The sequence below is a fragment of the Colius striatus genome, chromosome 10 (assembly GCF_028858725.1).
Source record: "Colius striatus isolate bColStr4 chromosome 10, bColStr4.1.hap1, whole genome shotgun sequence".
NCBI classification, from domain to species: Eukaryota; Metazoa; Chordata; class Aves; order Coliiformes; family Coliidae; genus Colius; species Colius striatus.
In genome coordinates, this window is record NC_084768.1 from 29,502,568 (window position 1) to 29,526,231 (window position 23,664).

At 43.3% G+C, this 23,664-nt stretch overlaps 2 protein-coding genes across 3 annotated transcripts in view; both read left to right on the top strand.

Moving 5' to 3' along the window:
• The window catches only part of PIK3R3 (phosphoinositide-3-kinase regulatory subunit 3), a 74,551-nt gene that overhangs the window by 46,040 nt on the left and 4,847 nt on the right, over window positions 1-23,664 (top strand). For both annotated transcript variants that reach the window (XM_062003293.1, XM_010204683.2), the window contains 8 exons: window positions 13,261-13,372; window positions 15,643-15,741; window positions 17,182-17,362; window positions 18,163-18,288; window positions 19,049-19,191; window positions 20,851-21,027; window positions 21,708-21,782; window positions 22,162-22,332. In XM_062003293.1, coding sequence (XP_061859277.1) covers window positions 13,261-13,372; window positions 15,643-15,741; window positions 17,182-17,362; window positions 18,163-18,288; window positions 19,049-19,191; window positions 20,851-21,027; window positions 21,708-21,782; window positions 22,162-22,332 — 1,084 coding nt within the window. The remainder of the gene's footprint in view (window positions 1-13,260; window positions 13,373-15,642; window positions 15,742-17,181; window positions 17,363-18,162; window positions 18,289-19,048; window positions 19,192-20,850; window positions 21,028-21,707; window positions 21,783-22,161; window positions 22,333-23,664) is intronic.
• Window positions 9,455-23,664, top strand: part of PRDX1 (peroxiredoxin 1) — a 354,386-nt gene continuing 340,176 nt past the window's right edge. Inside the window, exon 1 of the mRNA XM_062003307.1 lies at window positions 9,455-9,466. The gene's annotated coding sequence lies outside the window, so the exon portion shown is untranslated. The remainder of the gene's footprint in view (window positions 9,467-23,664) is intronic.

Here is a 23,664-nt window from a genome sequence, read left to right on the forward strand (position 1 = left end):
TGCATTAAGAAGCAGTGCTTCTGTCATTAATAATGCCAATATCGCCAGCATTGGTGCCCTCTTGTCAGGAGTCAAAGCTCTGCACTCTCCAAACACTCGCAAGTGAAAGGACTTAATGTTACATGCAGATCCCTGGAGTGTTCTGTAACTTTATCTTTCACATTTTTAAACCAGAAAGCCCAGAGCTGGAAATGATGCGTGGGATGATCATCATGTGTATCTCCTGATTTCATAGAACTATAACTTTTAAATTGCAGGGTGAGAGAGAGTGAGTGTGGCAGAGGTGATTTGCTTTTCCCTCATGCAGCGGTGGGGTGGGAAAGCGTTTTCTGCTCCAGGATGATAGGTCATCCCTAAGGGGAATGTGAAGGTATTTCTTTGGAAGACTTAAACACTCGGCATGCCTTGGGATAAAGTCACTGCGCTTGCACCCGGTAACAACCACGACTCCATTTGGCCAGCTCCCAACAAAAAAATGTGTGCAGGTTTTCAGCGCAGCATTCCCCTGCGCGGTGCCTGGAGTGCCTGAGCAGCTACACGGTGCCAATGTGTTCTCTCAGCAGCGCGCAGGCTGCCGATACGCAGCGAGCGTCCCCGCTGCCGAAGGAGGCAGCGCCGTCTTTTGTTCACACAACTTGCCTGAAGAGATCCCTGGTTGGTCTTTCTGCTGCAGGACTGGGCACGGACTGAATCACGCACCACCGCTCCCGATTACATTTTAGCGCGTCTAAACTTCAGGCAGGAGACAAAAGCAAGGTGAACGTAATGTGTGGTGTCACCCGTAACCCCTGAGTCAAGGGTGGGGATAGTGTTTCTCGTTAAGGGCCAGTAGACCTTTAATTTATCTTGGCAGGCTGTCTTAATACCCACCTTGGCATTGCCCAATAATAATGCAGAAATCAAATCCTGTGATGGCAGGCAGCCTGCAGCGCAGCCGTAGCTTCTGTCAGGCCTCAGTGCACCTGCACCAGCTTATCAGTGTGCTTGTGGTTTCTGTCTGGGCTTGTATATGTAAATGGATGCTCAGGACGGGTCCCAAAGCCTCTCTGCTAAAAGATCTGCTCAAAAGGTAAAAGAGATATTAGTAAAATGAATGCTCCTCTCACGCAGGAGAGGGTTTTATCAGAGGCAGGATCAGGCAATGATTGCCAGCTTTATGTTAGCTTTTAATCCATCCTAGACATAGGAGTGGGACAGTTTTCCCACCAGTGGCACCAGAAACTCAGTTGTGTCAGCCACGCAAAGCATCGTGCCTTGCAGCAAACTAGCACAGGAACAACAGTGGTGACAACCCGCGGGGTGACTCCTGTTACCTAAGGCTGCTGCCTTCTGCTTGCATGGCTTTTGGCACCATAAAATGTATCCCTGACGTATCCTAGGGTCTGCATGTGGCAAATAATACCAGGTGCAGCTAAAGTTGTGTCTCTTTAGACAAAACTGGCATCATCAGTTGCACATAGGCAACCTAGTAGCTTCTAAACTTTCTCATCAGGATTAGAGTGTTACGGCCATGGCAGCATCATGTGTGGGTTCTGGCATTAGGAAACTGGCTGTCAGGGCTTCACACGCAGGTGCTGTGGGTCATGCTGTCTGAAAAGACAAGGAAATAGGCTACTAGATTCAATTTAGTTTTTGGTTAACGACATCTACTCAGGTCTGCAAGAAGTTGTTACTGGCATTAGTGAAGCTTTTGAAGAGAGGATGTTGAACTGACTGCAAAAGTCAGCGGAGTATCTAAGGCATAGCTACCTATGTACTGCCTCGCTTCTAATTGGGACTCGGTAATGTCTTTCCCTCTGTAGATCTGGGATATATTATCAGTTGTGTTGATGATAAAATGTGTAATCACTGAATACATTTTGTCACAGTTGGATGAAAATCAGTAAGAGTGTTCCGCTGGGATTTCAGGCACAGATGTCAGCAAAGAGATTTGGCTCAACTACAAATTAGAGGTTAGTTTCATTTGTGTGAGTTATGAAGAAAACCACAAGTTTAAAGTAGGCTTCCTAACACAGAATGGACTCTGTCTATTTAGGACAAACACTTACTCTAGGAAAGCTACCTTTTTGAAGCCTTTTAGGCCCAAATGTGACCAGCAGCATTGATAACTTGATCCAAAGGTCTCTTTCAAGAACATTCCTCTTCCTTGCCTCGTGTGCTGCAACCAGCTGTAACAGTGATGCTGTTACAAAGTCTTTTAATAATGAAGAGGAAACAGGGAGCAATAATCTATAGGCTGCTTAGTTTAGTCTGCTTTCCAAAAGCAGCACTGCCATTGTATGAGACAAGCATTCGAGGGAGAAAGTGTATTTATTCATTATCTTTGCTATTTTCTTCTTGTATATAATTTAACAACCCTTGTTTTAGGGGAGCAATACTGTAATTGTAATTTGGAAAACATAGGGTTCTGCTCTCAAGGGCAGTGTTTACTCAGATACCAGCCCTGCTGTATCATTATCAATGTTATAGTGCAAACTGAATGTGGCTTCTCAAATGGGGTTTGTGGTATGCAGTAGCCAGATGTAGGTGAACACTGCATGTCTATGCCTGACTAGTTTTCCAGTGGGAGAACAGATGCAAATTTTAATGGCATTGTCAGTATTGTCCTTCAGCTTATCTGAGCTGACTCCAGAAGCTTGTCCAAGAAAAGTTTTGCTCGTACACATATCTTAAAAACAGTTCTACTAGTGCATATAATGAAGGCAGCAGCACTGTGGCAGCAACTGACCTGGTTGCAAGTTTAAGTCTTGCCGAAAGTCACGTTTCCAAAAAAGCAGATGTTGGGGGTTGAGAGCTTCTTTATTACAGAAGGCAGGTTTGTGCAGACTGGTTTGAGGTAAAGCAGGGAATAAATGAGGCTCAGTCACTTGTTTTCTGCATATCCTGGCAAATGGCTTGAATTGAGGTCTCGGCTCCTGCGAGGATGATCACATGAAACGCTTGTATTCTGTTCTTGTTACGCCTAGATTTCTCTGCTGGCCTTTTAATGACTGCTGTAACCACTTTTTTATTTCTGATTTAACTTTCAGGCTTGCTTTTGCATTCCTTGCTTTTGCTTTTCGTTTTGATGGCTCTAACTGTTAAAGGATATCACTCGTCAGCTTTCAATTAAATACATGAATGCAAAAAATGGCATCATTAACATAAAGTGAAACGATGCTTTGCTTGAGATGGGAGAGCCTGCTTTAAAAGGCTGACATTTCTGTTTATCAGTAGATTTTCAGATGATGTAGAAATATTTGGTGAGGGAAAGCTTGCCGAAGGGAGTTGTGCGGTTCTGTGTTCTGTAAAGCTGATGGCTTATGCAAACTAAAACATGAGAGAAGAGTCTGAGAAGAAACCAAGCTCTTCATCACATATCTGAAGGCAAAATCTGCAGAATATGTTGTTTCTGCAGTTGCTGTTACCAATGATTTGGTGTGTTGTATTGCATGGTGCCTCTACCTGACAGGAGTTACTCAGTGTTGCTTCCTTCTACCTCACCTGTTTAAAAGAAGACTCTTGGAGTTTCCTTCTGGGAGTATCATTTTCTCAAGCAGTAGAGTTGACTTCTGTCTTTGCCATTGCTGGTGTGATCTCTTCCTCCAGAATGAAGCTATTTGGCCTTATCTTTGCTCTACAGCTTGGGAAAACAGAGGCATAGCTGGTCATACACATCTGCGCCCAGTGCTGAAAGCAGTTGAGTGCCTTACATCATCTCATGTTGGTTGTTTAGTGAGTCACTTTTTGGGCAGAGAACTAGAGAGCCCTGGAAACAGCAGCATAAAGAATACTTTTATCAGCATTCCCTGCGTGTTTTAAAGCTTAGACTTTATTATTGTCAAAAAGACTGTTAACTGTGTTGAAACAGGTTGCAGTAAAACTTTGGCCCCATTAAAGCAGTAGGTGTGTTCTAGCTGGATTTTTGGAAACTCAGTTTTATGAAGTAGGTTGCTGAGTAATCCTTAAAGAACAGACTCTGCTCACGTGTTAAATGCCCCTATGGAAAAAGTCAGATTTTCTTTTTTCTTCTGCTTTTTATGTCATTCCTTCTGACAGGTTAGAATCAGCACAATAGCTAAGTAAGCAAGAATTTCCTTCTCCACGTAATTTAACTGTGGCACATGAAGCTGGTTCTGAGTCCCCAGACAGTGTCAGTGGGTGTTATTTCTTCAGAAGACATTTTTGTTGTCCTTCATCTCTGCCGTGTCCTCCACTCAACACACAAAGGTTTTGTAGCATTTCATTGAATATATTCCAGTACCTTAAGTTCTTTTAGTCCTTCTGGAAAGAAGTGACAATATACAGGCAGCTACATAAGAATTCATACAGTTTAAAAGAAGCAAAGTTCAAGTGGTGCCTGTTGTAGCTCTCTCTAAAACAGCCCCCAGCTGCCCTGCTCGACACTGACCAGCTGCCTGATGAATCCCGATGCCGAGGCACTATGTGCTCTGAAGCTTTCCTGTGGCCAAACAGGATCCAGGCTCTTCTCTGGCTCGAGGTGGCTGCCTTCCATCCAGTGCTTGTTGGAAAAAAAAGAGCTGAAATACTTCAACTGCTTCAACCTGTGACTGCTTCCAACATTCACCCAGACTCTCTACTAGCTTTTGTGAGCTGGAAAAATGTTATTTTAATGATAGTTCATAGGAATGCTGCTGCTTCTAAAATCACATCTCCCAGAAGCTGACACGTGGTTATTCAGGAAAGGCTTGAGAAACCTCATGTTTCTCAGCACAAAATGTTGTGGGTTTGGAGAAATGAAAACCATCAGTCCATATCTTCTTCATCTTGTTTGTTCTTTAGCTACAGAATAACTTGAGTTTTGGGCTGCTCTCATATCACATAAATACATTATCTTGTATCTAGCTCATTTTTGTCCTTGCAAATATCAACCTCCCATTTCTTTCTATTAGATGCTAATTATGTTACTGTCCTCCTCTTCCTTGTGAATGAAAAGAATCCCTGGGGCCTTTGGGTTTCTTTTTTTTCCAGGGTTTTTACCTTCTGTAGCTTTATCTCAAGTTTCAACCTCTGTAGTCCCTAACATCTCATGCTGCACCTAATTATCTTTGCTTTTGGAGGCATTCTTTCATTCCTTGCATCCCTTCCGTCAAAAAAAAAAACCCAAAACCCTGAAGCCAGAGCTGTTGCAATGGAGCTCAAGAAAACTTCTGTAGTGAGGGAACACAGGCCACTGTTCACATATGTTTCACTTTGTAGGGCTTAGTCCAATACCTGCCCCAGGAAAAGGTTTTAGAGGTGAGATGGATAAAGAAGTTCATTGACACACTTTGTGTAAGTTATGGTGTCTGTTACAACCTGGATTTGTACATTGCAATCATTTCCCAGGCTGGCAGTACTCATGCTATACTGGCCTGTGTAGTCATCTTGGGGACATATAAGAATCTAAATTGTTGCTCCTCCAAGGAACTGCTCCCTAGTGTCAAATTCGAAGTCTTTGGGGTTTGTGGCTTCTTTGCTTTGGTTCATGTCCTGTCTCCAAAAGCAGCCTCTTGAAGGATACAAGGAAGCTTGAATCAATGAGCTAAATGTTAAAGATCCTTTCTGTTTCAAAGGGTACAGTACAGTCTCAGTTGGTCAGTTTGGGGAGATTGAAAGATGTCAAACTGCTGCTGTGAAATGGATTTCATACTTTGGAGATTGTGGTGCACTTGAGTGAGGAGATGGGATCCATTTATTTTGTTACACCTTGAGATCTCAGCACGAGCAATGGCTGTGCAATCTGAACCCGTTTAGAAAACTCAATGCTTGCTCTGAATCTCAGCTTCTGTTGAGGGCACTGCATAGGACTGCATGGATTGGGATGCTGCCACGGTGCAACATCTTTCAAGGTCGAGGTTCTTAGAAAAGATGGTGTGACAGGATGCAACAGTTTTCCTCTGAATATTTTCTATCTTCCATTTTTTTTCCTGGAGTGTTGATCTGAAATGCACCTTTTGATCTTGATTTAGCTGGCTGTCTGTTAGCAATTTAGCTGGTGTTGAAACATTTCTACTTTGGTAACTAGAAAGTAGTTTCACGTAGCACAAGGACAGATACTGTATGAGGAACAATTTTACAGTCTGCTCTGAAACATCTGAGCTAGTGGTAAGCTGAAATAAAATGCTGCTTAGAGCAGCAAGTCACACGTTATTTACAGCTGTATTATTATTATTTTTAAGTAGGCTCTTGTGCAGCAAACTTCTCAGTAGTGCCAATCATTTCTGTAGAAAACAAGCTGTGGTATTTCTTCTGTGAAGGTGGATGGGGAACTGCTTTAGTTAGTAAAAAGAAGAATCTACTTGTTCCTTGCATTTTATAGTTTTGCTTTTATTCTAGGCCTGACATTGAATGCTATAAAGGACAACTGTTCTTATCACATATTTCATATTTTCATGGACAATAAAATGTCTGACATGAATTTGTATCCAAAGAGTGGGGAAAAGGAAAGCAAGCTATTTGTTTCTGAAGTGAGCCAAGCATGTGACGCTCAGTAGTAACAGTCTTTGGGTGATGAAACATGGCAAAAGTTCTAAAAGAAAAGTATCCAGTTTATTAGTAGTGTTTTTGGTAGGTAAAAAAGGGATTATCCTCCTCATGTTTACTTTGGGACAGTCATCTCTGTTCTGTTGATCATGGAACCTCTGACACTGCTGTAGCTTTGCAGCTCTGACAGTGCAGATGAGGTCACTGACCTGACAGCAAGTATCTTCCATTCCTTCCACCTCAGCCCACAAAGTGACAAGCTCTGCAAAGCAGTGAAGGGTGCTTGTGAAACACTCAGAAGAATTCTGAATATGAGCCAGCCTCTTCACACACTGTCGTCCACCATTCTGCTGGTGTCCCAGAGCAGGTCATCTTTTAACTTGTGCAGTAGCTGTGGATGCTCACAGAGTGCAGCGGAATTCTGGCAGGCTGTAAGAGGTGAAACAGTGGTTGGGAGGTGTGGGAGAGGACTGGATAGCTGGGGAGTTTTCAAACAAAATAGATCTTTATCAAACGAGCCAATTAATCAAAACTGAAATATTTTTTAAAGGTGTTGGTTTTTATGAAAGTTCATAGGAACACAAGCAAAGCTATAATGGGAGTGTTTTCATTGGAAGCCTGCCTGGCTCTCTGCCAACTTGTCTGCTCTTTTCTGTAACGAGATATTGAAAGACTTCAGTTCTTTGAATATGTCTTACTCTTTGGCATGCTGCCTGTTTTGGGGGAGGAAAGTGAAAACGTGAGCGTGCCTGAGGTTCTGTGGCCAGCAATAGTGCGATGGAGTAGCTTCCTTCTGCATCCCTTGAGGAGTTCTCGGGGCGTGTTAGCTGCCCTTTGAAGGAAGGGCAGCTTCGAAGGGCATCGGTGCTCAGTACTTTGCAAAAGGGGTCTTGGCAAGAGAACTGACGAGCTGAGATGTGGAGCTGCCAAGATAACTTACCTGCCAGTGGTGGGGAATGAGCTGCTGTCAGCAGGTGTGCACGACCCTCCTTTTCATCAGCTGGAGACTCTGCAAAAGCAGGATGCCTCATTGCTCTGGCTTGCACACATAGTACCCAATTCCTCTGAAATTCTGTGCAGAAAGCACCTTTCCTCAGTGTATGCTTTTTTTCCCTCAAGTGTCTTGAAGGGATCTCATGCAGGACTAGTGAGAGAGGGCAAGATTTTTGAGGCTTTGCCTTTAAAGTGGTAAACTGAGAAAAGTGTTTGAGAAATTGAGAAAGGCTACAGAGAGTAGTTACAGACTGGGGGGATTTTTTATTGAAATAGAAAAAGCTAGCCTGCATTTTCATTCCAAGTCCTCACCTGTACCTCCAAAGGGAAAACACTTCTGTCCTTAAGGACTATGTCACTAAAATGTTAGCTGGCCTAACTGTGGATTACTCGCATGTTTCCACAGTAATGGCACTTTCTAGAGCTTGATATTACAGTTTGTAGGGTATCAGCCTTTTTGAAGCTGAGTAACTCTTCCAGAGATCCTCTGATCTGTTTCTGCTTGCCATAATGTAGAGGGAGAGCAGATTGAGAGCCCCAGAAAAGAAGGTTAGTAAACAAGCTCCTGGAAGTGCTGAGTGACTTAAAATTGATGTTATCAGACTACTTGGTAGTTGTGATTATTTGTAGCAGTAAGAGTTAATACTACATTTAAACCTGTTATGTTTTTAAGCATCTTGCCTGCAGCTCTTAAAACTGCAAATTGGAGTTTAATTAACTGACAGGTTCATCTTATATGCAAATACTGCAGCCAGAGAAGAAATGGGCTGCTGACTGGATGCTGTGTGGGACGTAGCACTTTGGAGACCCAAAGCATTCTTCTTTTTCACTCCTCCTGAATTACTGCCATTGAAGACCCTCACACATAGGGCTCCTTGGCTCTTAGGCCGTGCAGACTTGTGACATTTTTGATTCAAAACCTAAGAAGTGTGTACCTTGTGGAAGCCATGGTGTACTTAGCTAAGGTTCAGTTCAGGATTGATATGGCCCACTATCTTCTACAAGAGACCTTAATTTAAAAAAGCCCACAACAGTGCTAAACTTGAGACACTTGCCAGCTTTCTTGATTATCTTGGTGTTGGAGATGCTTTGAGTTTCAGGGACTCAAGTCAGTTATATTTTGAGTAGCCTTTTGAAAAAACAATTCTATGTAGTCAAGAAAGCATAAAAAATGAGCTTGGCAAAGCCTAATCAATAACCTTTCCTCTTTGAGGACCTGCACTGCAGCTCTGCATAGCAGCTGGGCTGAAGCTACCTGCTGGAGCCATTGGCATTCTGGGCCTGACAATGGCTGATCCTGGGCCCAGCCGGTGTTGGCCACCACCACTCCATCACCAGCTCTTTTTTTCTTCCCCTCTTCAAGTGACAGTGATCTGGGATTTGGGATTTAGCTCAAGTTAGGCTGCTAGGGGAAGCTGGGAGGACTAGAGCTGCTAAAGAAAGAAAAACCAGAGATGCCCACTAGTGTGTGAGGGAAGGGCAGTCTGCTCTCACTGCTGCTTGCAAGGGGGTTGCTGAGGGCTGAACCTGAGCTTTGGGAGTGGAAAGGTCCAGCTAAGCTGTGGCCTTTTGGGTTTTGGAAAGATCTGTGCCTAAAGCTGTCCTAGACACATGGTGTAGGGGAAAGAGGCATGTGTATCTGGTTCTAACAGCAAGTTCTTTATTAGAACAGATAGTTCCATTGTGCTGTTAATCACTTGTGATCAATGTTCTTTCTCTCCCAGGAAAAGGAGGCAAGAAGCCATCAGAATGGTTCACTCTAATCAGAGCTTGTTTTGAGATAAAGTAAGATTGTGCCTGTGGCTAGATCAGAATTGGACCCAGTGACATGGAAAGAAACACGTCTGCTCTTGAAAGTATTTCTGTTGACTTCAAGCCAGCCTTATTTCCAGCCTTATTTTATTTACTGGAGGATTTTAGCTCTCTAATGTTCATCAAGTAAAGTATATACAAGTGGATTTTTTTTGAAGTCTAAATAAAAATCTTTAGACTCTTCAAGGCTCTTTGTAACTTCTCATAGGAACATCACAGGATTTCTCCTAGCAGGGTGGTTAGTACTGTAAAATACTATTTTACAGTAAAAACTCTTCTAGCAACCCATTGGGCCAGTGAGAACTGATGGGTGCTGCCCTGTTACAGTAGACTTGCCACGCTGTTACAAAACACTCCCCTTATGTCTTCACAGGTTGTGGGCTATGGGGTTTAAACTACCCTTGTGCTCAGTTCTCCACTTGTACAGGCTACAGCCATATCAGACTGAGAGAGTGGCCAAGAAACACTGAAATGCGTGGCCCTGTTAGTTGACTGGGTAAAGCAATAGTAAGGAACTGGTCTGGATCTAATACAGGGGAAAATCTATTACGACTCCAAGAGCTCAAAGTACCGAAAGTAAAGAATTAGATCCATGGCTCTCTGGAAACAGGATCCACCCTTGCAAATACTTTTGTATTTTTAAAATGTGCAAGCTATTAAAAAGCCTCTTTCAAAAGTCTATTGTGAAAAGGACTGGCTTCCATGAGTCAGGTTTTACAGGAACTGGTCCAAGTCTTATTCTTCTCCCTGGAAGAATTTACTTCCAATTTTCTCGTGCAGAATGAAGTTCTGCAGGCAACCCCCTGATAGTGAGAACTGATACTTACCTATTAGGAGGAAGAAAGAAAAAACCCACCTGGAGTAAGGACACTTGGTGTAATGTCCAGTGCTCTGTGTCCATGTGCCAAACTCCCCTTCCTTACTTTTCAGCTCTGGTAGTTTGCTTTTCTGTGCCTGGTTCTTTGGAGTGAGCCCTAACAAAGCTGCTAAATAATTTCACAGTGTATGAAGGAGCAAGACTTAATCTTCCAAGGAGGGCTAGAGAAGTATTCAAGTACTCTAGAGAACACTTGAAAGCCTCTTCTGGAAAGCCCCTATTACCAGTGTATTACAGGCTTTTACACTGTAAAATACCTTGATGTTTTTGATGGATCCAAGCCTTAACTTGCAAGACCCTGTGAAATAACTGCTGGTGCTGTATAGCTTTCTAAGAACTCTCAGTGCTGTTGCATGGTTTTTACACGAATCTCCACATCCTCATTGATGACTCAATCTACACAAGATGCTGGAGCAGACCAGGACATCTACAGGTTTTCCGAACTCAGCTTTACGGCCGTGCACAGGCACCGATGAGGCTCAGAACTGCTGCAGCTGTCCTGTTGCTTGCTCAGAGTAGATGGGGGAGCACAGCCCAGATGTGAGGAGGAGGGGGAGGACCTGAAGCCATTTTCTAATTCAGGAATGTTGAATGGGGGAGATGGAAGAGCACAGGGCACAGTCAATACAATTGACTCTGCAGGCTTAGCCTGGGTGTATTCTCCTCTGACCCTGCCAAAGAAGGATGGGGTCACGAGCTTCAAGCAAAGCAAGGTTAGAACCATGGCTTTGCTCTCAATGGTGCTTTGTACAAATCCTGAGGTGCTACACAAACAACTGCAGTAGTGAGCTCGGAATAACCGAAGCCTCCTAACCAGGAAGCTGCTTCACTGAATCCAAAGGTTTTCACCTTCCTTTTATAACAAGACCTGTTATTGCCTCGGTAGATATGTGCACACCTGAAAGTTCCCAGCTCACCCCATAAAAAGAACCTGTATGCTACGGTTTAGTGCTCAGGCCCGCAGAATGAATGCTGCTATCTGAATCAGGTGTTTGGTCAGCAACCCCAGGGTGCAAACGTCTGGGTCAAGGTTCACATTTAGTTTAGATTGGCTCGATTAAAGCATCTACTGGTTTGTCTGAGAACAGTGAAGTTACTGTGTCGGATATTCAATGTGAAATGGTATTTGGAACTGCGGTTGGAACAGTGTTTTCTCTTCTTTAATGTGGGAGGTGTGGCTCGGAGGTGAGCAGATGGACGGTGCCAAGTAGCACACCTCTCAGCGTTAAGCCATTCCACACCGGAGCTAGAGATCAAAATCTTCTTTCTGCTGCCTTTATTTGTACTGCTGCTTGTGTGCTGGGACCGTGTGTGTCTGAAAGATGGCTGTTGTCAGTGCCAGGCCAGCTCGCTGATGCTTGTGTAATCTGATGGCTAGGGCACAGGGCTGAGAGCACCGATGTTCAGGGTCTGACTGAAAAACGTGCTACCAGCAAATCAGTGTGTGTAGCTGCTTTCTTACTCTGAATTCAAATGTGACCTCTCCCTGTAAAACGGTGTCTCATGAAATGCCTGAAAAATGTTGTTATGGTTTAACCCCAGCTAGCAGCTGAGCACCACAGAGCTGCTCACTCCCTCCCCCTGCACGCCAGGGGGATGGGGCAAAGAATCAGCGGGGGGATAAGTGCACTTGTGGGTTGAGATAAGGAGTTTAATAGGATAGAAAAGGAAGAGAATGAGAATAATGGTAATAATGAAAGAATTAGAATATACAAAACAAGTGATGCATACTGCCTGCTGGCTGAGGCCCAGCCAGCTCCTGAGCAGTGCCTCCCCCAGCTTCCCCCCAGTTTATATAATGTGCATGACATTATATGCTATGTAACATACCTTTGGCCAGTTGGCTATGTCCCCTTCCAAGTTCTTCATCCCCTCCAGCCTCCTCTCTGGCAGGGCAGGAGAAGCTGAAAAGTCCTTGACTTAGTATAAACATTACTTAGCAACAATTAAAACCACTAGTGTGTTATCAACATTATTCTCATCTTAAATCCAAACCCCAGCACTGTACCAGCTACTAGGAAGAAAATTGACTCTGTCCCAAACCCAGGATAATGCTCATTTTCAGTAGTAGCGTTCTTGATGAAGCATTCAGACTCTGCAAAGCAGGAGAGAGTGCTCAAGACACCTTTCTCAAATAAAAGTGTCATGCATTTCTGCTGACAGACAAGTCTCTACCAATACATGAGCATGCCAGTGGCTGCTGAATTGCTCCTGATACGGGACTTACATTCAAGACCATGGTAAGGTTGCTTGAGCAAAACCTGACCAAATAGAAAGAGTTCTGTGCATTGTATGCTCTTACATTGTGTAACCTGTTTTGAGAACAGAAGTAAAAGCCTGGGTACCTTGAACTCAGAATAGGGGAATTCTAAGTAGGTGTGCACTAGGCCTACAGATGTGCAGTTCTGCCTGTCTTTTGTGGCACCTCTTTTCCTATGGTAAACACTTCGGCTATGTAAAGTGGTGCAGACACTCTAATAATAGCCTAATGTCCCCTTTCCCCTTCCTTTATCACCTCGTGTCCTGTAATATTCAGAGTAATAACTTTTGCTCTTAACAGGAGCCTAGATGACAAATCTAGCATGCAACGTGAATCTTGGGTCTCTGATGGATATGCCACTGCCCAGCCACCAGTTCTTTCAGCAGCAGCATGTTTGCTTCTGAGGAGGAGCCCACCTGCTCATGCCTATGGGGCTGGTGATGCCTGAGCAACTGGGGTTTTTTTTTCCCCAGTGGTGCCCAGTGCTCCCCAGGCTGTGGCTTTCAAACAGAAACACACCTTTGGAAGTTGTTGGGAGGTTTAGGCAGCGATTGCCCTTGGAGTCATGCCTGAGTCAATCTTCCTTTTGACAAAAACTCATGTTTGCTCATACTCCTTCCCTTTCCCCTTCCCCAGGCACATGTTTGGTTTGAGTACTGGGAAATCTGGGATTGCAGTACAGCTGCTGACTTCAAAATTCTTTAAACGTTCCCAATTCCATTTACTTTGAGAGAACTTGAAATCCAAGTTCAAGATGCCCATTTTCTCTCGCTTTTTCACTCTCTTATTTCCCTAACAGTGCAGTGATTGTTTTTCCCTGCTTACCTTTCTTTAATCTGTTGTTCATTTTCAGCTCTTCCTCCAAAGCCCCCCAAACCAATGACTCCAGTCAATACAAACGGACTAAAGGACAATTCCAGTTTCGCTTTGCAGGAAGCAGAGTGGTACTGGGGAGACATCTCAAGGTAAGCAATATTGCTAAAATACATTAATATAGTGTTAAAAACAGAATAAGCTTTTAAGAATTCAAGAGAAAAGGAACATGCCTATTTCATTTTACAGCAGGGAAACACTTCAGGACTAAACTTGGCTGAGCACCTAAACGAAAGTGTTTGACTGGATTCGGAACTGGTGTTTGTTACTGTTCTAGTGCAGATATTGCCAGTCTTGGTGATGGTTGTTTTGGTTTTCTGTATTTCTCCAGATACACAAAGTCTTTAAAAAAGAGAAAAAAGTGCTTCTGAATGTGCTAGCCTGTAAGGTTTTGTAAGCATGCAGTGCTGGGATGCGAGCAGTTCAACAAAATTGCAGTGGGAAACTTGCCCAGAATAAAAGGAGTTGCACTGTAGTTTTTGGTTTCTTCAATATTTGGTTAGAATTGCATTTATATTCATTTCTAATACATGATGATATCAAAATAGCTCTTACAAATGCTGACCAGCTATACTGAGCTGATGATACCGACACCTACCAAATACATTCTTACACCTCAAGGAAACCTTTTGTTATGCCCTTGAGAAAATAGATGGCTTGGGTTGGGTTCAGAAAACGAAGTGCCAAGATTTAAATACTTAGTTGCATAAAAGAACTGGAGTGTCCAGTCATCTCTTTCCCTCTTAAGGCACTTCTCAAGAGTTGGAGATTTGGAACTGTTAGGGGAGACATGAGCATGCTGGGACTGTGATCAGGAATTGCTCAAACTTGTACACGTAATACTTTGAAACACCTCATCAGATAGATGCAAGAAGAGAGTGTTTGTCACTGAAGTTCTCTGAAGTTCTGAGAAGGGAAATAAAGTTTTCTTATCTTTATTGTACCAGCCTTATCTTCAGAAAGCAAACCCACACAGATGTTGCTTTTGAAGGGCCTCGGCTGTGATGTTTTTCTGTTAATTCTAAATCGAAGGAGAGTGGCAAAACCTGATCACAAAACCCAGGAGGCAGGGTTTGTTTGAAACTGCTCGATATTGGGATCAGTCTATTGACTCTGGATTTGTTCCTCAATTAACAGTGCATGTGATGGTAAGAGCTAATGCAGTACAAATCACACTGGAGTGGCTTTCTTAGATTAAAATGTGACACACGCGCATATAAAGATGGGATTGTCTTGTTTATGACCCTAAATTGACAGCCAGAAGGTACAGACTGCTTTGGGCTATCACAGCAGGAGCCATGTTCTTCAGTCAAGAACTTGTGCTGAGAAATTTGTCATGAGCTCCAACTTCAAGGCATAAGCCCAAGCCCTTAGATCCTGTCTATCAGTTCAAAAGGGAGAAGGCCACTCGAGTTCAATGGCTCCAATCTGTACAATGTTCTGAAAGGGGCGAGCAGAAAATGCACATTGTACTTAATAGGAGTCACTTTTACTAAGAGAATGGTTTTCAGGAAGCTAAATAAGAATACTTTTGTTCCTTTGAATTCAAACAAAAAAGCTACTGTTGATTTTTCTTTGTAAGATTCAAGTAGACTTCCTACCTCACTTAGATAATGCTGAGGCTACCTGATAAACTTTTCATTGCCAGATGATTGTATTAAGAAGTCCTTAGTGCTTTTAAGAACCTGTGAGGGAGCTGTTATAAAGTGAGATATGGAATGGTCAGACCTGGCAAGACATGTAAGTCTTCAGGTGAAATGATTTTTTCAATGCTTATAGGTACTGACCTTCACTGAAAGGTTTCTTGGTTTAGCTTAAAGCTCTGGGTTAAGGATCCTTCTGCTTCAGTTGTAAATAAGGAAAAGTTGCACTGAAGCTAGCAAGGTTGTAGTGGTTTAAAACTGCTGTAAATAAGATCAGAGTTAAGCCAATAATGAGTCTCTTGAGACTAAAACTGCTAAACTCTAGACACCTTTGAGCTATGATGCTAGAGACCGTTTCTTAAGAGGTCAGCCCCGGCTTCTCAAAGGCTACCTGTTTCCAGTGTGGATCTTAAAACCTGAGCAGATTACACAGAAAGGTTGTGAACTCTGAGACAGAGCCACTTCTGTTGCTTAAACAGAGGCTTCTTCCTAAGCAGCCCATTGACTGCAGTCGCTGGGTCTTTAGTGTAACTGCACAAGTCCAGGCTTGCTTTAGAGGCCCAAGGACTGGAGAGCCTGGGTGAGAAAGAACATTGCCTGATATTTTGAAGACTGAATTCCTTCCACGTGCCAGCGTTCCGGGCTCCAGTATTGATACCTGTGGCAAAGATTATTGAGTGCTTAACACTCCTCAGTTTCCCTCTCTTTCCATTCTCCAGGGAAGAAGTAAATGACAAATTACGAGACATGCCAGATGGAACATTCCTGGTGCGTGATGCATCAACCAAGATGCAGGGTGACTACACTCTGACGTTACGGTAAGCACTGAGCACTTGTAGTCCATGTAGTAAAACCCTGAGTAGCTGGTTGTTAACACCAGTGACAGCAGTGCCTGTGTAAAGCTGGGAGATGTTCCCACAGATCACAGAATGAGCAAATTAACAGCCAGGTCTGATAGTTGGTTCTGTTCCGTTCATTGAATCCTGTCCTCACTAAACACTGTAAGGGTCTCTGTGTAGATTAGGTGGGACTTGGAGGAGAGCTGCTCAGTGGTGCTTCATAGTTTCAGAACTGTTAAGGTAAAAGGTATTTATAAACCAGGGCTTTGATTAATGTCAGTGTGTGGAATATCTCATCAGCTTGCAGCTCTGGAGAATCAACTGCAGCCTCTTTGTAAAAGTATCTTGTGCTTTCTGATCTAAAGCTTAGGAAATATTGAATTGGAGCCATGTTCCTTTCTTCATTAAAATTGTCTGCAAGTGGCAGACTTCCCAGAGCTGCCCCAGCCCTGTCTACTGCAGTTAGGCAGCAGACCTCATGTGACTGGCCGCTGGTGCCTTGCCCAGCCTGTCCAGCCACTTGCCTCTGACGGGCTCCCAAGACAGGTTGTTAGGGGGCAAACGGGCGAGGCACATGAGCCACTGCCTCTGCAGCACACCTTTGGGAGGCACTATGGTCTGGTAGCCATTTGATCTTGCCATGAAATTCTTTCGTCTCAGTGGCAGGTTTGTAGCTACCCAAGGGTGTAGCTTAAATTCCGCTTTGATTTCTGCCTTGAAGTTCACAGCTTGTGCACTAAGGTTTGGCATGATTTGATTATTTTGCTGAATGCAGATGTCTTTAGGAGCCAAAATTGAGAGTGCAGGAAGGACAGGATATTGTCTAAACAGTCTAGTGAAAAAAATGAGGAAGAAATAATGCTATATTTGTGGAAACAGCTAGAATGTATAAATCTGGAGAATGTAAAGGCCTAAACTTACAACTATTTTGTAATCCTCAAAGGATTTTGTTTAAATTCATGCATCCTGTATTAGCATCCACAGCTCAAAAGACTTGTTAATCATTGTATAAATGTATACTCAGTCATATACTATTAGTGACCCCAAATTGCAGGAAATTGTGGCTTTGGGTTTTCATATGGCTCCTTTATTCAGCCTTCAGCATCCTCTTTTCCCCTTGCGAAACTTCTGGCAGAGCTAGGTCCTTAATACCAAAAGCTGGCTCCAGAATGAAGGCATAGGAAGAGATTTACTTTGGGCTTTTCTCCTGTTCAAGTAATACCTGATGATGAATCTGTGTCTATAGGCTCCTAAACTACTTAATATCTGTTAGTATGTGAGGAGTCAGTAGGAAGGTGTACAGACAGCATCAAAGCCACTGGCCCAGGAATTGCCCCGGTGCCTTTGTTAGCAGCCTTGGTGTCGAGCAGGGATAGGAGATGGAGAGAAAAGCCTCTAAATGACTGTACTGCTTTGCAGGAAGGGTGGCAACAATAAACTGATAAAGATCTATCACCGAGATGGCAAATATGGCTTTTCTGATCCACTGACTTTTAATTCAGTGGTGGAACTGATTAACCACTACCGCAACGAATCTCTTGCTCAGTATAACCCCAAGCTGGATGTGAAGCTGATGTATCCAGTGTCTCGGTACCAGCAGGTAAGATCTTCACTGGACCCCAATAGCTAGTAGTGCAGACAGGATTCAAATTGCAAAGGTGTATATAACTTTGTTTTCTCTGTGAAGCCTGATTTATTTTTTTACAGGTGGAAAAAAAAAGGGGCGAGTTCTCACATTTAACCTCTCTTTCCTCATAATAATGGGTCTTACAAATAGTCTAGCTATTTAAGCTGCTTCATTTTACCAAGTCCAATAGAGGAGTGAAACCTTACCATGCAGCAGGCTTGAACCTCTCTGAGAAGCCTGTTTTTTTTCCCCATGGACCCTCAGGGTACTCCACAGGGTACTATTCAGGACAGTGTTGCCCTTGAAGCATGTAGGAGCTGTGCAGCTGCTGACTCTGTGCACAGCCCTCTACATTTTTCATGAATTGTTTTTAAAGTTTCAGTCAGTAGCCCCAGCCATTGTCCTGCATTAATGAAGAACCACAGAGCTTTTTGGAAACAAAATACTCTGATCTTTCCCTTCCAAGCAATTCACTTCCTCCTTTCTCCAGTAGGGCATAGCAATCTTAGACCTAAGCTGTAGTGTCTTTTTGGAGGCTTGGTATTTTGTCATAGTTCTTGATGTCCCATAGTTTTTTGGTTCCTTCTGTCTGTAAACTGGGGAACTTGTTTCATGGATGGGGGGTGGGATTTAGATCTGGTGTTTGTGTTCTGTAGAAACCTGATTATAAAAAAGCTGCTAATAGCTGTAAAATGCAGATGTGCATAAGTGGACAAATACTCTTAAAGAAAAGCTCCTTTGCTTGAAGACCTAATAGCTTTTTATATGCACAGGATCAGTTGGTGAAAGAAGATAATATTGATGCAGTAGGTAAAAAGCTTCAAGAATACCATGCTCAGTATCAGGAGAAGAGTAAAGAGTACGACAAGTTGTATGAAGAATATACCAGAACATCACAGGTTGGTTCTGCTTTAGCTATCTGTAGAATCTGTTTCTTGTTGTTTAAAAGGTAAAGAAAGTTATTTTACCCTGTTATGACTAATAAAGGCAGTCCAAAGTCAGAAAAGACAAGGAAAATGCAAAAACTTAGTTGTGGAATAGAGCAAAATGGTTTAAAAACCAATGGAAATGGTGAATATTGGTGCTGATAGCCCTAGAATTATGGTGTGGGGCATGGAAGAAAGAGAAACTGAGCTTCCTCGTATAAAGTAGAGCAGTGGAAAATGCTATCACCTACAAGCTTTGCACTGCAGACTCCTCAGCTCCTGAGTCTTTCCAGCTGCTGTGTGCTGCAGCAAGAGTTGTAGAGGGATTTGTCCAGGTTTTTTGTAAGTCGTGTTCAAATCAGATACCAGACATTATGCATTAAGGAAGTGTGAATACAGTATTTGGACTGCTTCTTGTAAAATCAGATAGTTCATGTATGGGGAGAAGGTTTGCTGGCAGTTTTCCTGCGAACTAAGATGGAAAATATGAGTAAAATATTTGAGGGGGTTGCAGCCTAATGGAGAGCATGATGTAGGGGAGGAGGGTATAGACTTACAGGGAGTAACACTTCCCCAACTCAGACACCTGACTGAACTTAAAAAATGATTATTCACATCTTGACTTGGGGGAGGGGAGGAAGTTCATCTTCTCAATCAGTTTAGGGAACGTAATTGAGTCTCGCGTTATCATCTGCACCACGAACAAATTATGAAGGACTCTTTCCTCACATAGGAAATTCAGATGAAGAGGACTGCAATTGAAGCATTTAATGAGACCATTAAGATCTTTGAGGAACAGTGCCACTCCCAAGAGCGATACAGCAAAGAGTACATCGAGCGATTCCGCAGGGAGGGCAACGACAAAGAGATTGAGCGGTAGGCTCCTTGGTTGTGTGTGCTTACATGGGAGGTCTGGTGTCCACACTGACACTCTCATGCAATTCTGTTATAGAATATTGCATTATACATACCACCCTGTAAACTCTGAGACCTTCCACCAAGGTGTCTGAACCTTCAGTAAAGCCCTCTTGCCAAGGAATTACGTTACAGGCAGAATCATGGAGTCCAACCATTAACCCAGCACGTCCACCACTAAACCATGTCCCTCAGCCCTTCATCTATGTGTCTTTTCAATCCCTCTAGGGATGGTGACTCTACCACTTCCCTGGGCAGCCTGTTCCAGTGCTTGACAAACCCATTGGTAAAGAAGTTTTCCCTAATATTCAATGTAAACCTCCCCTGGAGCAACTTGAGGCTATTTTCTCTTGTCCTATCACCTGTTACTCTTCAGAGACCAACCTTGCCTCACTACAACCTCCATTTACGTAGTTGTAGAGAGCAAGAATGCCTCTCCTTAGCTTCATTTTCTCCAGACTAAACACCCCTCATTCCCTCAGCTGCTTCTCACAGTACTTGTGCTCCACCAGCTCTGGTGCCAGTCTCTGGACACGCTCCAGAACCCCAGTGACTGTCTCGTAGTGACGGGCCCAGGACTGAACACATCCCTTGAGGTATGGCCTCACCAGTGATGAGTACACAGAGACAATCACTCCATTGGCTTTCTTGGCCACCTGGGCATCCTGCTGCTCACATTCAGGCAGCTGTTGAGCAACAGCCCTTCGTCCTCTGGATTATTCTTCCTCAACTTCAGTAAATCAAGATACTGTGATGAGGACCAGGAAATAATCAGTGTGTTTGCTTATCCCATTTCTATTTGGATTTGCTCAGAATGTAATTAAAAACACCTTTACTTGTAAACTGTGAAACTCTATAGATTGTCAGATCTCATAGTCACTTCCAAAGATCAATATTTAATTGCCACTGCTTGGCAGTGGATAGTGGTCATCTAACAGAACTTCAGAAAGGGCCTCCTGTGAAAATGCCCTTGTGCAGCAGAAAAGGCTGTGTCTGGGCCTTTGAAGAAATGCCAGGTGCAATGCCTAACTTGGCACAGTGCTCTGTGAATCCCAGTAGGGTAACCTTAAGGAGATATTTATAATGAAGAGTTGCCTGTAACAATCTTATTACACAATCATAGTGCTTCATTCTGACTAATGATTGATTAACAGGGAAAATGGGTGATTTTCCTGAACTGTACCAAACCTGCAAACTAATCTTGAATGAAGAGCCAGGCAGCTTCCAGGTAGCTCTTGATCAGTAATTGGAGTCTGCATTTGAGATCTTGCTAGTGCTGATAATGGTGGTGGGATTGCACAATTGATACAGCAGAAAGCAAATCTGACAGCAAAAGAGAAATCTCTCCTAGCTTATCCTCCTAGAGAAAATTTTTTTGCTGCACCTCTGCCAGAAGGAAGTATATTATGGTAAACTGAAGGCTCAAACTATCCAAAAGGGTGGTAGGCCTCCTGGCAAGAGGTCTTTCTGGCACTCTTACAGTAAGTTTCATGCCAAGATCAAAGGGAGGAGCTGTGGTTATGGTAGTTCTTGTGTTACTCTTCTCTAAGTGCTACCAGTAAGGGTCAGTCCTTCTAGACTGTTTTGACCTCACCTCTCAAATATTATGCTTGTTTTCAGGATAATGATGAACTATGAAAAGTTGAAATCCCGTTTGGGTGAGATCCATGATAGTAAAATGCGCCTGGAACAGGATTTGAAGAAGCAAGCTCTGGACAACAGGGAGACTGATAAGAAAATGAACAGTATCAAGCCTGACCTAATTCAGCTCCGTAAAATCAGAGATCAGTATCTTGTGTAAGTAACCCAGACCTGTGCCTCAGAATAGTGTCTCTGACGAACCTGCTTAATGACTGTTTCCATCAGGATAATGGGGAGCTAATTTTCTTTTCCTAACCAAAGTTGCTAAGGTACCTCGTTCTGGCGTGGGGTGGCTGAGTAATTGGTTGGCCTCCTCATGACTTTGTTATGTAAAGACTTTAAGAGCCTGCCACAACTAGATGCACATTCTGCAACTCCTTAAGTAAGGCTTTGAAGATACATGAATTATAGACAAAACCTGTGCCTGCTAATACAGCAGAGGTTAGTAGTTTCTCAGCTAGGTTTGGCAGATGGTGCTTGTACCCACCCTTAGAATCACAGAATGGAAGGGGTTGGAAGGGACCTTTAGAGATCACCTAGTCCAACTCCCCCTGCAGAAGCAGGTTCACCTAGATCAGGTCGCATAGGAATGTGTTCAGGCAGGTCTTGAAGACCTCCAAGGAAGGAGCCTCCCCTTGATCTCACTGATGCCCCTGTTATCCAGCTCTGAATGTCTCTGGGCTGGACTCAATGCACAAAGATGCTGTCAGAAGACAGACAAACTTAAGTTCCAGCCTGTTTCTTTGTGGGATCTTGCATCTGAGCTTCAGCTTGCTCAGGAAGAAAACTCATACATGTACTCTGAAGTAACTGGTAATGCTCTCTTTTTCTGGCAGATGGCTCAATCACAAAGGGGTGAGACAGAAGCGAATAAACGACTGGCTGGGGATCAAAAATGAAAATATTGATGAGTAAGTGTCACTAGACATATGATTTTACTGAGAAATAATGATTTCTTACTGTTCTGTTAATAAGTGTTTTCTCTTGTGGAGGTTAGTAATACAAAACAGCAGTTTCTCAGTGTAGGACTGTAGAAAAAGGAAGGAGTGGAGAAAAAGGGAGGAATTCTCTAGGAGAAATTTGTCGTGAGGCAGAAACTCTGCTGAAACAGGATTAAACAAAGTTGGAACAAATAAGTTCTAAGTTGAAGCCTTTAATATGTGCCCTTTAGGAGCCTGTCCTCCTAATTTGGGTATGTTCTGGTGTTTCTTCAATTTCTGCAGTAATAAATCACTCTGCACATTAACTCTTTTACTGTCCACTGGTTAACAGATTTATCCTCTCTTGCAGCACATACTTTGTGAACGAAGAAGACGAAAACCTGCCCCACCATGATGAGAAAACCTGGTTTGTTGGGGATCTCAACCGTATCCAAGCTGAAGACTTGCTCTGTGGGAAACCTGATGGGGCATTTTTAATTCGTGAGAGTAGCAAGAAAGGATGTTATGCCTGCTCTGTGGTGTAAGTCTGGCTTCCTTTTTTGTTATAACTGCTCAATTCTTAAATCTCTACCACAGCTCTTTATTTTAGAGGCCAAAAGCCAGGCCTAGCCTAGGCCTACCCGTTGGAATGTGTTGCGTGTTTGCAGGAAGGCTAGCATGGTAAAAGCTTTGTTGCAGAACAATGCTTTCAATGTGCAATAACTGTAGTCCTCACAGTCTCTTCAGTCACTAGTACAAATTTCTGAAGCCCCCCAGCTTGAAGCTCCACTGTCATAAGTAAATTGGTACCAAATTCTCTCGTATTCTTCCCTGCCAAGGAACACGTGGGAACAGGAAAGACAAAGCTGTAAAGCTGTAAGGTCTGCTCTCATTTTCAGACATGCCCAACTCTAGGTGCTTTCTCTTGTGTGCTTGAGGTGATGGTGATGCTTCAGAGGCTTTGAGAGAAGTAGCTTTTATGACATTCATACAGCCTTGCATTGATTTCTTATGTTTCACTTCATTTTCTGCTGGTGTAACTGAGGTCAGGAATACTCTGATTCCATTACCCAAAAATCCTTCAGGCCTATGGCAGAGAGCAAAATGGCTGTCACCGATTTGTTTCACGTGAGGTTAATTGCTTCTGAAAGCAAGCCTGAGGATGAATATGTGAAGGTATATCCCCTCAAGGTAACTGGAGACTGGAGTGTCTGCTATGTTCGAGGTCTTGTTTGTCACAGTCACTGAAGTGATGGGTTCATCAGATACCTTAGCTTGGCTGGGATTGTACTACAAGCTAGCAAAGAGGTGGTGTAATGTAACCTGTTCCTACAAGCGACGTGGCTGGTAATAGGCTGAGGTACAGGGATCACATAATACTCAGTCTTTCTGGCAGATAAGGGTTTTTTTTCTAGCAGCTCTGGAAATACTGTGTTGCAGCAGCTGCTTTGCCAAGTTAGGGACTCAGTTGCTATGACTTCAGGTAATGAACTGACTTGAACCCATGCCGTGCTTAACATCAAAAAATGCACCCTGAAGGTTAGTGCTGCATTTCATGGAATCCTCCGTAGCCCCTGAGAACTTGGGGGTTTTGACTTCTTCCCTTAGTGGAAAAGTTTCCAGGTGAGTTGAGCACAAAGTCATCGCTGATTTCAGGTGCTTATCTTCTAGGTTAAGCTCGTGCCTTTTTTTTCCAAGAAACCTTCAGAGAACAATGCAGTAGGGAAGTGTACTGCTGGGGCAGAAGAGGCCTCTTCTGTGGATTATTACACAAGAGTGTTTAATCACATGCCCTGAAGCACTGTTTCTTCACAGACTAAATTATAATCTCCTTGACTCGCATCTACTGGGTCCTCCATTATGTAACTTAGTG